The sequence below is a fragment of the Eretmochelys imbricata genome, chromosome 2 (genome assembly GCF_965152235.1).
Source record: "Eretmochelys imbricata isolate rEreImb1 chromosome 2, rEreImb1.hap1, whole genome shotgun sequence".
NCBI classification, from domain to species: domain Eukaryota; kingdom Metazoa; phylum Chordata; order Testudines; family Cheloniidae; genus Eretmochelys; species Eretmochelys imbricata.
In genome coordinates, this window is record NC_135573.1 from 6,567,273 (window position 1) to 6,583,643 (window position 16,371).

General features: G+C 44.4%; 1 protein-coding gene across 1 annotated transcript in view; it reads right to left on the reverse strand.

Moving 5' to 3' along the window:
• ADGRB1 (adhesion G protein-coupled receptor B1) overlaps positions 1–16,371 on the reverse strand; it is a 76,825-nt gene that overhangs the window by 17,791 nt on the left and 42,663 nt on the right. The window contains exons 7-9 of the mRNA XM_077810909.1: positions 7,198–7,369; positions 5,750–5,845; positions 2,069–2,123 (exon numbers count right to left, since the gene is read on the reverse strand). Of these exons, the coding sequence (XP_077667035.1) occupies positions 2,069–2,123; positions 5,750–5,845; positions 7,198–7,369 (323 nt within the window). The remainder of the gene's footprint in view (positions 1–2,068; positions 2,124–5,749; positions 5,846–7,197; positions 7,370–16,371) is intronic.

The window sequence follows — 16,371 nt, forward strand, 5'->3', positions numbered from 1 at the left end:
TCAAAGGGAAGCCAGGAGAAACCAACCAACCATAAAACCTCTTTGAAAACCAGACCCGCTGCACGGTGACCATCTCAGTCATGATGGCTGTGCCAGAGAACAGCGCAAGGATATAACTTTGCTTTGGCCCCATTCATGGGCCAAATTCTGCCACTGGCTCTCAGTGGAAATGCCACACATTGCCTCGGACCCAGCTCATCCTTGTGAAGGTATCAGGATCGGTGCTTTATTAACAATGCCCTTTCAGCAAAAGCCACAGCCAGTGGGTTGTTGGGTGTTTTTCTACACTGTGGCTTGTATTCAAAGAAGCATTTGGGACATGCTTTGTGCATGGGAGCTCCCTGAATGCTTTGGCTTCCCCAGGGGTGGTGCTTAGGTCTTGTCTCGAGGCTGTGGCGCACAACAAATTGGGATTATTTCATTTCTTGTCCGCTGGGGTTTGAAGACTTGTACATCTGGCTGCTGGCAAAGGAAACCAGGCCAGGTTAGTGAGCAAAGGTGGAGATCAGGGAGTCTTCTGTCCTGGAGTCACCTGACACCAAAAGGCTCCCTCCCATTGCTCGGGGAGACCCAACCCAGGAGCCAGAGACTCTAAGGCAGCACAAGGAGGAGCCTGTCTGGGGCTCAGCACTGATTTTCAGGACCTGATTCTCAAAAGCACACAATTGTGCATGCGACATGCCCAATTAGCCAGCTGTATGTGCAAATACCTGCCTTGTGGGAAAATCTGATGCCACCACATGCGCACATTGGGCACACTCCTGTCTGCACAATTTTTGCACCTGCCTTTTTTTGAAAGTCAGGTCCTCAGCATCAGGAAGGGGAGAGAGAGCAGGAGAGAGCACGCTAGAAATATGGTGTGAGAGAAAGAAGGAGAAAGAGAGAGACCCTGAATAAGGTATAGACAGAAAGAGACTGTGGCATTACATACCATCAGGGTAAGGGTGATAGACAAATTGATAATGATACAGAGAATGTGATTAGATAGATAGATTAGATAGATAGATGGGGTATATGGGGATAGATAGATAGAAGAGGGGGTGTATGGGGATGGATGGATGGATAGATAAATAAATAGATGGGGTGTATGGGGATAGATAGATAGATAGATAGAAGAGGGGGTGTCTGGGGATGGATGGATGGATGGATAGATAGATAGATAGATAAACTCTTCTGTGATGCCCCCTAAATGAGCACACAGGATGCAAAGTCCATGGCAGCTAGAGGGAGATCCTGGTTTGGAAGATGTGAATTATACACAAGGGCCAAATGAGCTGGGGAAACTCTTGCTTGGGAAAGGGGAGGCATCTGGGAGAGCCAATGAGAGTCGGAAATTCTGCAAAAGGTTTGATCAAAATCAGCCAGCTGGTCAGGTATTGCCAAGGGCAGGAGGGAACAGAACCTGCAAAGAGGAACAGGCAGCATAGCAGACTCTGGACAGCACTTTCAGAGACAGCACAGTGGGCATGGGACAAACGGGAGCGACTGAGGAGGGGCTGCGACAGCAGGGACTGCTGGCCCATGCAGATCTGCAGGGCTGAAATGAATGGTTGTGTGTGGGAAGGGGTGGGCCATCTCCCCAAGCACCGTCTGGTCTATGACTGCCCAAGCGGTTGCTGGTATGGATGAACCCAGAGGGCAATTGTCCATTCAAGGATTTGGGAGAGGATGCTCCAGATTTACACCCATTTCTCAGGACTCCTGATGGGTATGAGGCCAGCCCCAGAGATGACTCTCTAAGCAAAGACAAAATCAGGTCCCAGTAGTGAGAGATGGAGAAGGTCATAGATCCCACCACCCCTGCCAGGTAAGGCATAGGCCCTGGATAAAAGGTGTTAAATCGAGGTGAGGCTTGATCTTAGCCAAGAGGCCAAGCAAGGCATGGGTGAAGAAGGGGATAAGCAAAGCGAAGGGGCAGAGTTAGGAATTCTCTTGAGGTGGGGGCGGGAGCGAGGGCAGCCCATATACAAACACGCAAGCCACCGAGGGGACACAGACACACACAGATAGTAAGGAAAAAAAACGGCCAAGTTCAATCCCCAAACCAGGTCACTTGTTGATTTCTCACCTGTGATGTGCTCACCTGATCTACAAGCCATATCCACATCCTTCTCAAAATCGGTCTGAAAGACAGAGAAAGCAGAGGGGGGTGGTCAACGGGATGGGGGCGGGGGAGGGGAAGAGGAGGGGGAAGGCAACCTGGAATCCAATGAACGTTTCTACTCATGGACCACACACAAAGCCTTAAAAAATCCAGATAGAATGGCGTGAACAAGGGCTCGGCTCCACGCTTTGGAATCAGACTCTCTGCCTAATGGCCTTGATGTAGAAGACACGGCCCCTCCCTAACAGGAGCAGGGGATGCCTGAGCAGGGGATGCCAAAAGCAGCCACATGCAGCCCTCCTCTCCCCTAAACTATTCCCTGCCTTGAAACACTTGGTTGCCATCATCCCAGAGAATGGGAGAAAGGGAGTCATACCAGAACACGGGCTTCCATGTAATCATGGTAATAACGATGTGGAAAAGACAGGTGTTCAATAAATATTTCCATTCTAGATGTGCTAAGCAGCAGGATGATGTGCTCGTATCACAGGAGGATGTTGTGGTACTTTCCAGTCCATTAGTAATTAAGGAAGATGTTAAATAGCATCTACCAGGGACAGACATTTTGAAATCAGCAGGCCCAGCTAACCTGCACAACTAAAAGAGTTGTCTGAGGAGATCTCTAGCCTGCTGATGTTAATTATTAATAAATCTTGAAATGTTGGTGAAACATCAGAAGACTGGAAAGGTGCTAATGATATTGGCAAGAAGGATGACTTAGGTACCAAAGGCTGGTTAGCCTGACATCCATCCCATGCAAAAGAATGGAAAAGCTGATGTGAGATTAGACTGATAAATTAAAGGCTAGGATTATAATTAATGCCAGTCAACATGCTTTTATGGAAAATAGGTCTTGTCAAACAAACTTGATTTCATTCTTTGATGAGATGACAAGGTTGGTTGATAAAGGCAACTGCGTAGATATAATATACATAGATTTTTGTAAGGCATTTGGCTTAGTATCTCTCAATGTACTGATTAAAAAATTATCACTATACAATATCAGTACAGCACACATTAAATGAATTAGGAACTGGCTAACTGACAGATCTCTAAAAGTAGCTGTCAATGGGGAATCATCATTGAATGGGGGTGTTTCTAGGGGAGTGCTGAAGGAATTAGTACTGGGGCCGATGGCTATTCATGATCTGGAAGTAAATATAAAATCACTGCTGGTAAAATTTTCAGGTGATACAAGATTGATAAATAATGATGAGGACACTACAGTCACACAGAGTGATCTGCATTACTTGTTAAATGAGGCCCCGTCAAACAAAATGTATTTAATACAGCCAAATGCAAAGTTCTACATTTAGGAACAAGGACTGCAGGTCATACCTACAGAACGGGGGACTATATCCTGGAAAGCAGTGACTCTGAAAAGGATCTAAGGGTCAGAGTGGACAAGCAACTCAACAGAAGCTCTCTATGCGATGCTGTAGCAAAGAGGGATCATGCAATCCTTGGATGTCTGAATCGGGGAACAGTGACTAGGACTAGGGAGGTGATTTTAACTCCATATCCGACATTGGCGAGATCAATGCTGGAACACTGCAGCCAGTTCTCGTGTCCGTATTTTAAAAAGGGCCCTGGAAAGTTAGAGAGAGCCCAGAAGTGAACCACAAAAGTGATCTGAGGGCTGGAGAGGAGGGCTTATAATGAGAAACTTGAAGAACTCCATCTGTTCAACGGATCCAAAAGAAGATTAAGAAGTAACTTGATGATAGAGTGTAAGTACCTTCACCAGGACAAAACACTGGGTGACATGGAGCTCCTTTATCTAGCTGAGAAAGGCACCGCAAGGACAAAAGGTTGGAAGCTGAAGCCAGAGAAATTCAACTTAGAAATAAGGCACAAATGTTTAACAGTGAGAGAGATTAACCACTGGGACAAACTACCAAGGGAAGTGGTAGATTCTCTTTCTTGATGTCTTCAACTCAAGACTGGATGCCTTTCTGGAAGATCAGCTTTAGTTATTGGGCTCAATATGGGGCAAGCTGGGTGACATTTTATGGCTTGTGCTATACAGGAAGTCAGACTAGATGATCTAATGGTCCCCTCTAGCACTGAACTCCAGCAACCACACACCAAAAACACTAACCCAGGAACCTATCCTTGCAACAAAGCCTGATGCCAACTCTGTCCACATATTTATTCAAGTGACACCATCATAGGGCCTAATCACATTAGCCATGCCATCAGGGGCTCATTCACCTGCACATCTACCAATGTGGTATATGCCATCATGTGCCAGCAATGCTCCTCTGCCATGTACACTGGCCAAACCAGACAGTCTCTACGCAAAAGAATAAATGGACCCAGATCTGACATCAGGAATCATAACATTCAAAAACTGGTAGAAGAACACTTCAACCTCTCTGGCCACTCAGTAAAAGATTTAAGGGTGGCAATTCTGCAACAGAAAAGCTTCAGAAACAGAGTCCAACGAGAAACTGCTGAGCTTGAATTAATATGCAAACTAGATACCATTAACTGGGTTTGAATAGAGACTGGGAGTGGCTGGGTCATTACACATATTGAATCTATTTCCCCATGTTAAGTATCCTCACACCTTCTTGTCAACTGTCTAAATGGGCCATCTTGATTATCACTACAAAAGTTTTCTCCTGCTGATAATAGCTCATCTTAATTAATTAGCCTCTTACAGTTTGTATGGCAACTTCCATCTTCTCTGTATGTGTATATATATATATATATCTTCTTACTATATGTTCCATTCTATGCATCCGATGAAGTGGGCTGTAGCCCATGAAAGCTTATGCTCTAATAGATTTGTTAGTCTCTAAGGTGCCACAAGTCCTCCTGTTCTTTTCTTATGAATATGTTGCATCTCTGGGCCTGACTGGCTGGACACTCAGGTAGAAAGATAGAGGAAAGCCTCAACAGGCCTGTTTTGGAGCCTGGGAAAATCTTGTGAATTGTGGGATTGACCTGCTTCCCCAAAGCTTAGAAATCAGAGACAAGAAAGACCTCTTAGGACATCCAGTCCATCACAAAGGGGCCAATGCAGGATTGTTCCCTACAGCATACTCTCCCAGGGCTTTATCTAGCCCAGTTTTAAAAGACTCATGTAACAGGATGAAGTTTTCTATCTTTGCACAAAATGAGCTCAAAATGAGCACCCAGAAAGGAACATTACTGAAAGGGGGAAGAAAAGTACTTTGGAGAGAGAAAGTCTCTCAGAAAGGATGTCTTGAAAATCATGACTACGATGTGACACTCTCTGAGCGAATAGATATTAAACTGCTGTCTCCTACCACCATGCTGGACGTCTGACATGCAGCCTGTCAGAGGTAGAAAGACCTGGGAAATTTATTTTATGGGAAAGTAGGTGCATGTGGGGTTTGTCATCCTTAGACCGAAAGGATCTGGCCTACCTACAACAAAAAAGCCCTGGTGCTTGCATACGCCTGGGGGGAGAGAGATGGGACCCTGATTGTTATGAAGGGAATGGGAGCTATAGGTGAGTGAAACTGAGGCTCACCCACACTCCAATCAGAGTTTTAAAAGAAGGAGAGTGATGACAGCTAAGCCTAAAAGGTTGAAAGAGAGCCCTTAGTTCATTGGATCCGGGCTAAATGCACCGAGTCCCTTGGCAAGCGAGCAGGTGGCAGTTTTTCCTACCATTAGCTGAGCATGTCCGTTCTGAAACGACCCTCCCGAGTCTCCATTGCCCTCTTCCTGACGGTCCACTACTCGGCACTTCACTGCATCCTGGACCTGCCGGGAGAAACAGATTTGCACAAGACTGAGTCAGACAGAGGCACTGTTTAAAGCAAAGGAGCATCCAATCCTGCTGGGGATAGATTGTAATGCTCACATGGGTCCTGTTTGTTTAGGGCTCACACAACGGCTTCAGAGGGGCTGAGAGGATACATATCTCACACACCAACACAGCAACTCCAGATTCCTGCATGCTTACAGGATTATTACATGGGATAGCTTCCAAAGTAGCTAGCTGCTGGATTTGCACAGGCAGGAATAACCATGAATTTATTCTGTAACCCATATTTACAAAGGACCCTCTTGCATAAATCATGACATAGATGTATATAATGTCAGATCAAGAGTCTATACTGTCTGCATATTGTGTGTCATCGAAAACTCACTGAAATCAACGGAAAGACTCCCAACGACCGCAATGAGAGGGCCTAACTGGATAATGAAATTAATGAAAAGACTCTGGGCTAGGTCAATCCCTGGTGTAATTCCACTGATTTCAGTGGTCTGACACCAGGAATCTATCAGGCCCACTTAATTGAAAGGAATTATATCAAGGTAACATGCACATATATAAATAAAAAGCTCCTTGTCAATGTTATTAATGACACCTCATTTTATTGCAATGGAAAGAACTTAAAAAAAGGAATAAGAAAAGGAGTACTTGTGGCACCTTAGAGACTAACCAATTTATTTGAGCATGAGCTTTCGTGAGCTACAGCTCACGAAAGCTCATGCTCAAATAAATTGGTTAGTCTCTAAGGTGCCACAAGTACTCCTTTTCTTTTTGCGAATACAGACTAACACGGCTGTTACTCTAAAAAAAGGAATGTAACTTTTCATCATTGATGGAGTTCACTGGTTTAAAGTAAAAGAAAGTTTCACTTTCTGGTCATAGTCAAGTTTAACTTATGGCTCCCATAAACTGGCACCATATATATAGTGTTTGGGTTTCTAACACTGCTGGGGACAATTTCAATACAACCCCTAGAAAACAACTTTGTTTTTTGTTGATATTGTCTTTAAACATGGATGAAAACTTTTCTGCAAATCTTAGGTTTTGTAAAATCTTTTTTTTTTTTTTAAACGAAACCTAAATTTTGGACCAAAGATAAACTAAACGAGACTTGTCCCCAAAACTCTGCCCCACTGTATGTTTTCAGCGTGACGTCCACCTATCCATCTGTCCAGGCACTTCGGTCACACTTATCACAGTGACAGCTGTATAGCTGAATGTCATGGTCCACAGCTCAAGGGATCAGAGGAATTCCCAGAGAGACTGCGGGAAAGCTGCAATTCCCAATCTGGCCTCCGGTAGATAGGTCACACGCAGCCCTCTGGGCTGTGCCCACCTCTCGTCTCAGGATGCAATGAACCATCACAATGACAAAGCCCTCCAGGGAGTCAAAGACAGCGAACAGGATCTGGAAGAGCGCCGACCGCCGATCCGTGATTGCCAGAACCGCAGACATCCAGGTCAGCGCCAGCAGAGGTAGGACTACGCAGGAGCTCCAAAGGGACGCCCTGTCAGGGAAGAGAAAGCAAATCCGAGTTCAGCTTCATCCCCAGCCAGTTAAATGTTGTGATCACTTGTGGGAGCCAATTCAGCCTCCTGATCCCAAAGGGCTGCAGAAGAATATCCCTCAGTAACAGTGGTCTTATTCTGGGTGATTTCTGAGCTCCCTCGGGGATGCAGGAGGCTGCTTTGCTCATCACACTCATGCTCTCAGAGCAGGCGGCAGACACTTGGAGGGGACTATGGCTCAGTGGTGCAAGCATGCACAGAAATTCGGGGTGGGAAGGAAGGAGGCAGGCATATCATGTCCCACTCATGCCCCTCCCACTCCACACTTTTAATCACACCAGTGGTATTGTCCAAGGAGCGGAGAGAAGATGCGGCCACTGTATGTTGCAAAATGGGAATGGAACATCTACAGCAGAGGTCAGATTACCTTGATGGCCATCAACACTTAGCTAATGGCGACTGGTACCTGGACTGTCATGGCACTCAGTAAATCAGTATCACCTGGGGGTTTTATTTGGAGGGTTCGGGTGGCTAAGCTAACAAGGACAGAGCTGAGCCTGGACACTAAGCTCCTGGAAGCACTTCTTGCCCTCCATCAAATGTTCCCCACATACAAATACCCAGAGAACTAAGGAGGCCGCTGGTCCCTGAATCCTGTTATCTGTTAACAAGGAGCTACTGGGTACAGATGGGACCTTGCCAAATAAGCTCCCTGGAAAACTGGAACCAGTTCTATCTGATGAACCTTATGCTATTTTTGCAAGTGAATGTAGTGCTGGCTTGATGGCTCGTAGGATTCAAGTCATCTGTTTAGCCACAGCAGGGATACTGTACATCATAATCATCTGGAATGTGAGCATCCCTGCACTACCCCAGCCAGGAGCTCCAGGTCTGAACTGGACAGACCGCTTCTAGAAATGAGAAGGCATTTCCATCTCCATGGACCACGCTTGACCTCTTTGCCACCAAGGGAGCCAAATCAGTGCAGACTGTGGCAATACATAGGAAATGAACTCAACTTTAATTCTAAACATTTGGGGACAGCAGTGCACAAAGGAAAGCATGGGACTCTATCTACAACAGAAGCTTAGCAAGAATACACACAGAGACGGAAATAACGAGTGGACCTCAAACTTTTCTGGGTAGAAAATCTTGACCTATACGTAAAGACACATAGATAGATAACATGACATATTATAGGACACAGATATCATGACTCACACTTTGCAGCACTTACATGGGAACCACTGACCATTTAATGTCACTGGGTCAAGTAACTTCTTACCCAATTTACACTCACTCGTTATCCAGGCACAATGCTCAAGGACTTCCCACTGCACTGATGGTAGATTGCAGTGATGGGTTATTTCTGTAATTAATAATTATATACCAGCACTTCTGAACACCAGTCCAGGCTTGAGTTTGTGAATTTAGGAGCTACTGGTGCAATTAACCAGCAACCTGGAAGAGCACGTAAATTCCTGTGTAATTCCCTTTTCTCCACCAAGTAAAGGGTTTTGTGCTACCATGTAAGGAAAGTGCCGTAACGTGATATGCATGCCCTATAACTGCACATAAGACATTGAATGGAAAGTTCAGGACCGACTCTTGAATGCCCCATTTTTTGCAGACATACTGTAGTTTTTCAGCATAGTCATAAACCATGCAAGTGTTTTTATTCCCCCTCCTGCTTCGCCCCCCCATCCCCCCGAAATTGGCTGAGTGCATCTGATAACAGAAACCTCTCAGAATCACCATTTGCAACATGATGTTAATGAAGCTGACTGGAGAACAAGTGTGGGAAGAACAAAACTGAAGTGGCAGAAAAGCCGAATGGAAAAATGAGATTTGCCTGATGACAGGATTCCACAGGTGTATTCCATGCCAGGATCAGAGAGTCCAACACACCAGCTGTCTGGCTGGGAAAAACAGCTCATTCAAGTTGCTCACCATACTTCTGGTGACTAGAGAGAACAAGGGGAAAGAGAGGGCACTGGATTGGGTGATATCAGACTCTGCCCTCTGGAGTTCCCTGGCCTATCACACTCCCGACACATAAGAATGGCTACATTAAGGACATTAGCAGAAAAGCACACAACAGGCTCTGGCTACAGCAACAGGCCTGAACCATAGCTCAGATCTGAACCACAAATCTGGCTTTGGATGAGACTGATAGCTTGAAACTGTCTCTGTAACGGGCTGAGTCCAAACATCAAATGCAAAAAAGTTTGGACTCAGATCTAGAGTTCAGAGTTGGGGCTAGATTAGGGCTTTGGCTCAGGCCTGTTTCTAAGACCAGTACCATAGGCCTGGTTCTGATCACTTTTACACTAGCATACCTCTCCTGCCTTCAGTGGAGTTGCTCCTGATTCACAATAGTGCCGACACCAGCTCCATAAACGACTCCCGTGATGTACATGCGTGCACACAAACTGACTCAGTGAGGAGTCAGGGCAGAAGCTGCCCTCCCAAACTCAGACACAATGGCCCAAGACTCCAGTGGGATCACCTTACAAAATCCCTCTTCTTCCCTGGAGTCTACATCCTTTCCACATGCGACTGTTCTCCTGCCCCTCTTAGTCAAGACATTCTGTTGGCTCTCTCTCCAAGTCTCACCACAAACAACCTTTAGAGCTGTCACTACACAGTGGATATGGTCCGCTTCCCCGATCCTCCCATCCCCCAAATATTAACCAGAAGAATAATGATTAAAATAACATTGGGCTAGATCCACAGCTGGTGTAAATCAGTATAGTTACATTGACTTCAGTGGACCTGTGCCAACACACCATCTGAGCATCTGGCCCAACTTTCTGATCTTTTTCTGCTTCATCTTCCGGGGGCCTTCTCAGCCATATTCATCTCTGACAAATATTATGGAAATGTTGCTTGACATATAATGCACAATTTTTCTCCCAGGCAGCAGATGGCAATGGGCTATAAATTAGTCTGATTTCATTTTCATAGCTCTGCTTAGCTTTTGAAGTATTAAATGCAAAGGGGTTGTGTTATTTTTTTAAAACACACGTCAAGCCTGGGGCTTAAGAAAAAAAAAAAAAACAAAGGAAAGAAAAACAGGTCTGAAAGGAGCATGCCCTTAATTCCACCTCCTGTGCATTGGCTCTGTACTGTGATTCACACGTACTACATCTTTAAGGCTGTCCTGTTTCTTATTACGTGCTTTGGCATCCATGAAACCTTAAAGGGTCTTGACATAACTCTCAGGGCCTATGTAACATCATAATACTTAGGTGCTATGTCAGCATGTCATGACATTGGATTGCAACGTGACATGATGATATTGCTAACTAATGGTGCTGTTATGCAATATGGTTATATAACAGTCCTCTTTCATGGGTTGTCAGAGGGGATTAACCTAAGACCTTTATGGCTTGAGATCAAGAAATAAGGCTTTTGGCTGGCAGCTGAGGTAGACTTTTATCCTCTTATGTATGTATCCCATGCACTAGAGGGGACAAAGACCCATATTCTCCTGGTGTGGATTACAGTGACATTATAGCATGGGTACTGTGCCACTGGATCACGGAACTAGGATGCTGCTTTCACAAGGCATGATTATGGTCCAACACTGCTACATGACAGCACAGAGACAGTACATGGCATCATGCTGCTACAGCACCGTATGATCCAGAGAAATGGTATCATGTCAGGATATGTGGATGCTACAACACAGCACAATGCTATAACATTATGATGTCATATGACAACACTACAATACTGGGGCCCTCGCGTTTCTTCAACAGGACTTATAGTGAAAAGCGAGCAAACCACATGTGGACCATATTCAGCCTTGCCAAAAGCAGGGACATGTCATGGTCTTTAATCAGAGGATGTTCACCAACACTACACCCCCAGTAGATGCCCTGTTTCATTCTTTATTATCGACAACTCTGGAAACTCCATTTTTGCCACAGGACAAAGATAAACTAGGGAGAATTCAGAGGAGAGTGCCACAAATGACAAAAAGGTTCAGGAAACAAAGATCTACAATGATGAAAGTTTAAGAGGACTGGGCCTAGAGAAAAGAAGACTAAGGCAAGGAGACACAATGATTGCCCTCAGAGGCATGTTACAAAGACAACTGAGATCAATTATTCCCATTGCTTTAGGATGACAGAACAAGCATTAATGGGATAAAGATGCAGCAGGAAATAAACTTAACTCAAAGAGCAGCTCAGGCTATGGAAAAAGCTGCCAAGGGAGGTGGAACTGCCAAAGCTGGACACAAGTAAGGCTGAGACTAGACACACATCCATCAGGGAAGATTTAGGGATAGTAATGTCAGTCTTGCCCTGATGCAGAGGGTAGAGATTAGCTGATCTTATGGAAGCCCATCCTAACCCAAATGCTTCTCTAGTTCTATGACTGCTTCTCTAGTTCTATGACCAGTTGTAGGAAAAGTGGTTCACAGACTACCAGCACCACTCTTCCCCCTGCTCAGCTCAAGTTGTTGTCTCCGTTTTAGGGACCCTCTTGAGAGAAGTCCATAAGCATCACAATCCCACTCCTCTTTCCAAGCCGCCCTCCAGCAGGATGAGTCTAAGTCCCCCAAGAATACCAGAAAAGAAGCTAACATTTGGGTTTGCAACCAACAAGTTCTAATGGAGCCATCAGGATATGACTGCCCATCTCCCCACAATTGCTCCTGGGGATTGTACTTCCCTCAATAGTTAGATTCTAAGCCCTGTGAACGGAAGATCACAAGACCTGACATCTCATGTACATGGAACAGATTCTTCGGAGTCACTTGAGTAAATGCTAAGTTAGCTGTGGGATGGCTACCATTCCGAGACAGTTTATTAGCGATGGCCATCTTGACAAATCTAACCAAAATATACAAATCAAAAGATTGCACCGCGAGGTCCTGCTAAGTGAGACAGGACTTTGACTCCTAAATATAGAAGCTGTTTTTTTGCCAGTCTAAACAGGGGCCTGAAGTGGCAGAGAAGCATCTACATATTGAGGGTCCAATTCAGCACTCCTTACTTGTGTTGCATAGCACTTACCCAGGTGAGTAGTCCCATTGATGGTACTAACCAAGCATGAAAGAGCTACTCAGGGTTAGTAAGGGCCACAGTAAGGGCCCTGAAGGCACCTAGAATTTTGTGGAAGTGAGCCAAGAAAAGACTGCAAACGCTCTGAGATCAAGAAGCAGATAGAGGCATCTCTGGAGGATAGAGAAAGGGCAACCCCACATCCTGATCAATGAAAAATAGAAACGGAATCCCCGGCACCAAGACGCTCTTGAAAGGACAGACTCCAAGAAAGGCTTGACAGCCAGAACAAGCTGCTTTAGGGTCTCGGTGGAAGTAGTGGATGCTAGTTAAGTGAAGGAGAGAGGCTAGGAAAGCAGCAGCCATAAAGGACACGGCATGGCACAATTCGTAGAATAAGTCATGCCCAAAGGTAGCCTGAGACCTTACGATTCTACATCCTGTTCCTAGGGAAATCACATAAACAGGGCAATCTTCAAAGCGTGCAAACATGGAGGCCTGTTGGTTAGGACTGTTTTAATGTTTAGCTCCTCCATCCCTTTGATAGTCCAGCAAGAGCCATCCTGGAGATGGGCGTGTACAGGGGTGGAGCGGTAAGGAGTGGCAGTACTTTTGAATCCTAAACAGCCACTTGCAAAATGGAGAAAACTTTCAACCATAGTAGGCTTCAGCTGTGGCTTTCGAATGTCAGTGCCTAGACTTCAGCAACTAAATAAGCAGCCTGATTCTAAGTTGGGAGTGGGTAGGAAGAGACTCTCCCTGGGTGGCAGGTTATCCCTTAATTGCCTACTGCGGGGTTTCGTGCACATTTCTCTGGAGCAGCTGGGATTGTGCACTGTTGGTACAAGATACTGGACTAGATAGGCCATTGGTCTGATCTGCTCTGGCCATTCCTAAGTTCTAGGCATCCCCAGCTCCCATGGAAATAAATAGAAGATGCAGGTGTTCCTCCACAAGCAAACTGGGAAATAAGGAACTGATCCAAGCACCACTGAAATCCATGGAAAGCCTCATGGCAGTGGACTTTGAAATCTCCTGTCAAAGTTTCCAACACAATGTAAGAACAGCCTCTCCTAAATGAATCCCCCAAATAATCATGTATTTGTTTAACAAAAGTTCTGTGAGTTTAAAGGGGCATTTAAATTCCAACTATCCTGACGAGAAAACACGCTGTAAAATTTGGTTCTTAATGGGGACACTGGCCATGGGCTGGTAAACTACTCCCATCTGAACTGGTGTCCCATGTTTCCTCTTTGCCTGAGATTCACTTGGGGGGCAGGTGGGGATCCTGGGTGAAATCGATCCTGGACCACCTGAAATCAATGGGGGTTTTGCCATTGACTTCTCTGGGGCCAGTGTTTCAGCTCCTGTCTTTGAACATGTCATATAAAGTAGCATGTTCACTGACAGTAATTCTAGCTATCTATCTATGTATCTAATCAAAACAACCGTAACTTCAATTTTCTGCAGTGCAGTCCCCTTTTCATAGTAAACATGCAAAGAATTGGTATGGCTGAGAAGACCATATGTAGCAGTCCCATTTTCAGATCAAACCTCTTCCCAAGGTGGCAAAAAGGCAAAAGACTTTAAGGTAGCTTTTGCCCAGAGATGAGGGAGCAGGCATAGCAGGCACAAATCAGCTGAAGAGAAGTCCCAGTAGGAAGAAGAGCCCATTCACCAGCAAAATGCTCTCTGCATCTTCTCAAAGAGCAGTGTGGCAGGAAACAGTTTTACAGCATGACAGTAGAGTCCACAGCTGGAAGCCAACTTGGTAAAGGACACATCTGGCACGTTTCCCTGCACTTCATGGGTCAAAGAGGTCCAAAGTTTTCCACCTTCTCAACTGTTTCAACATTTCCTGAGCAAAGAAACCTGGCGGTTTCCAGTACCCCTGACCTTTGCCTTGCTCTTAGTTCCCACCTAGCCCTCCCTACCAGTGGTATGGTTTGATACCACCCAGTCTGAGAATGACTGGTGCTCAATGCCTATTTCTCTGCCTCCTCCTCACTCTGATGGACAGGTGTTTTCATGATTCAGCTGTCAGAGTACTGTAACTTCCCAAAGCCAAGCAAATGGAGACCCTACTGTGTATTTTCATGCACCATCATTCCAGATGCACTCTGCTCTCCAGGGGGCCTTCTGGTCTGACAGGTGATGCCTGTGCCAGACTGAAACATTGAAATAACAAGGCACGGCTATTCCTTCTCTGCCTTTCTCCACTAACCACCGCAGTCACTGCTATAGTCTGTGTCAGAGAGGAGCCAAATCTAGATCTGCCCCATGCAATTTTCATCCAAAGGCCGCAATATCAAAGGGCAAAGCTGGCCCCAAACCTGGCATTAATGACTTGAATGCCCAGCATAATGAAATATTGATACCAACAAGAGGCATGGTCAGCTACTCCAGGACTTTGCCTCGTTAACAGCCTTGTTTGCAAGTGATTTGGCATGGGCAAAATGATAATAATGAACCGCAGAACCAAGTGGATGATGGGAGTGGGGTCGGGGCCAACTATACAAATTCTTCTTCAGGTGCTCAGATGTCCTTTATCAAAGGCAAGATCACAGGAAACAAAATCTTGCACTGAAATTTACTGATTTTGTTATTCTGTTGCCAGGGAAACAAGGCATATATACATTCTTTTACTAAGTCCCTTCTGATACTTATCAAATCAATTAAGTAAAACGAGAAGCTCTCAGGCTCAGCAGGAGATGGTGATTTCCAACTGTCCTGTAAAGCCATTTTTAAAAATTTGAAAATGAATTAGATCATGATTTTGTAAAGGAACACTGTCAAGTAGAATAGGACAATATATTCGAATTTGTTTAAAAAAAGGAGTGTGGCTTACAAAACTTAATATGAATTACATTTTTATTCCATGAAATATATCATTTTTATTAATGATCATATTTTTTGCTAGAATTAAACATTCCTCCTCAGTGATCGGAAACTGAAATGCAACAATGTCATGCTAATTCACAAGAATTGGTACGTGAAACTCACTAGAAACACACAAGTGTCACACCAGTGCAGTTTCACCATCCAAGCTGGTGAACAAAGTAACACAGGATCAATAATGAAAAGTAAATATGATTTTTTTAATCCTCAGTTTCAAAAATCTAAACTGTCAATAGAGTTGATTGAAATTTTTCATTCAAATTATTTTGAAGAAATTTTGTCATTTTTCAAAAATGAAAATTTTCAGAAAACCTTTTTGATTTCTTGAAATATTTCAGTTTTTCAAAGTTTTTCAGCAAAAAAATTCACTTTTTTGGTTCGTGTTTTCCATTCAAAATTTTGATTGGTTAGTTTAGTCAAATGATGGGGACTTTTCAAAATCAAAACCATTCATTTTTGAAAAAAAATCATTTCAAAATCGAAACATTTCACTTTTGACAATTACAATCAAAATGAAAAAAAACAAAAAAAACAAAACCAATGCTGAAAATAGCATTCCAGAGAAACTTTCAAAAAACGAAATCCTGATCCATTAAAAAAACAGCAGAACAAAAACATCCCTGAGTTCAAGATTTTTTAAAATTTCAACCAGCTCCGGTTAGTATCAAAATTATGGCATTTAACAATAGTTTACGTTGTCACTTGACAGTGTCCCTTGAACCAAAGGCATCTAAATCCAGTTCAAACTGCTCCCTGCTTCTATAAGACTCTGTGCCGAAGAACATGCAGCGAACCAGGGGCTCTGTCCTTCGAGGGGATGTGTACTCTTGCATGATCCAGAAAAACACTTAGTCTTGATTCAACAAAGACTTCAGTATATGCTTAATTTTAAGTAGTCTGTCCCACTGAAGTCAATGGGACTGAAGCACATGCTTAAGTGCTTTACTAAACTGGGGCCTAAGGGCTTGAGCCTGGAAAGTCCTATGGCCTGTGTTAGGAGACCAGTCTACATGATCATAGTGGTCCCTTCTGAATTTAATTTGTGCATCGATGAGCTATTAAAGTCAATGGGAGTGTTGCCATCAAGA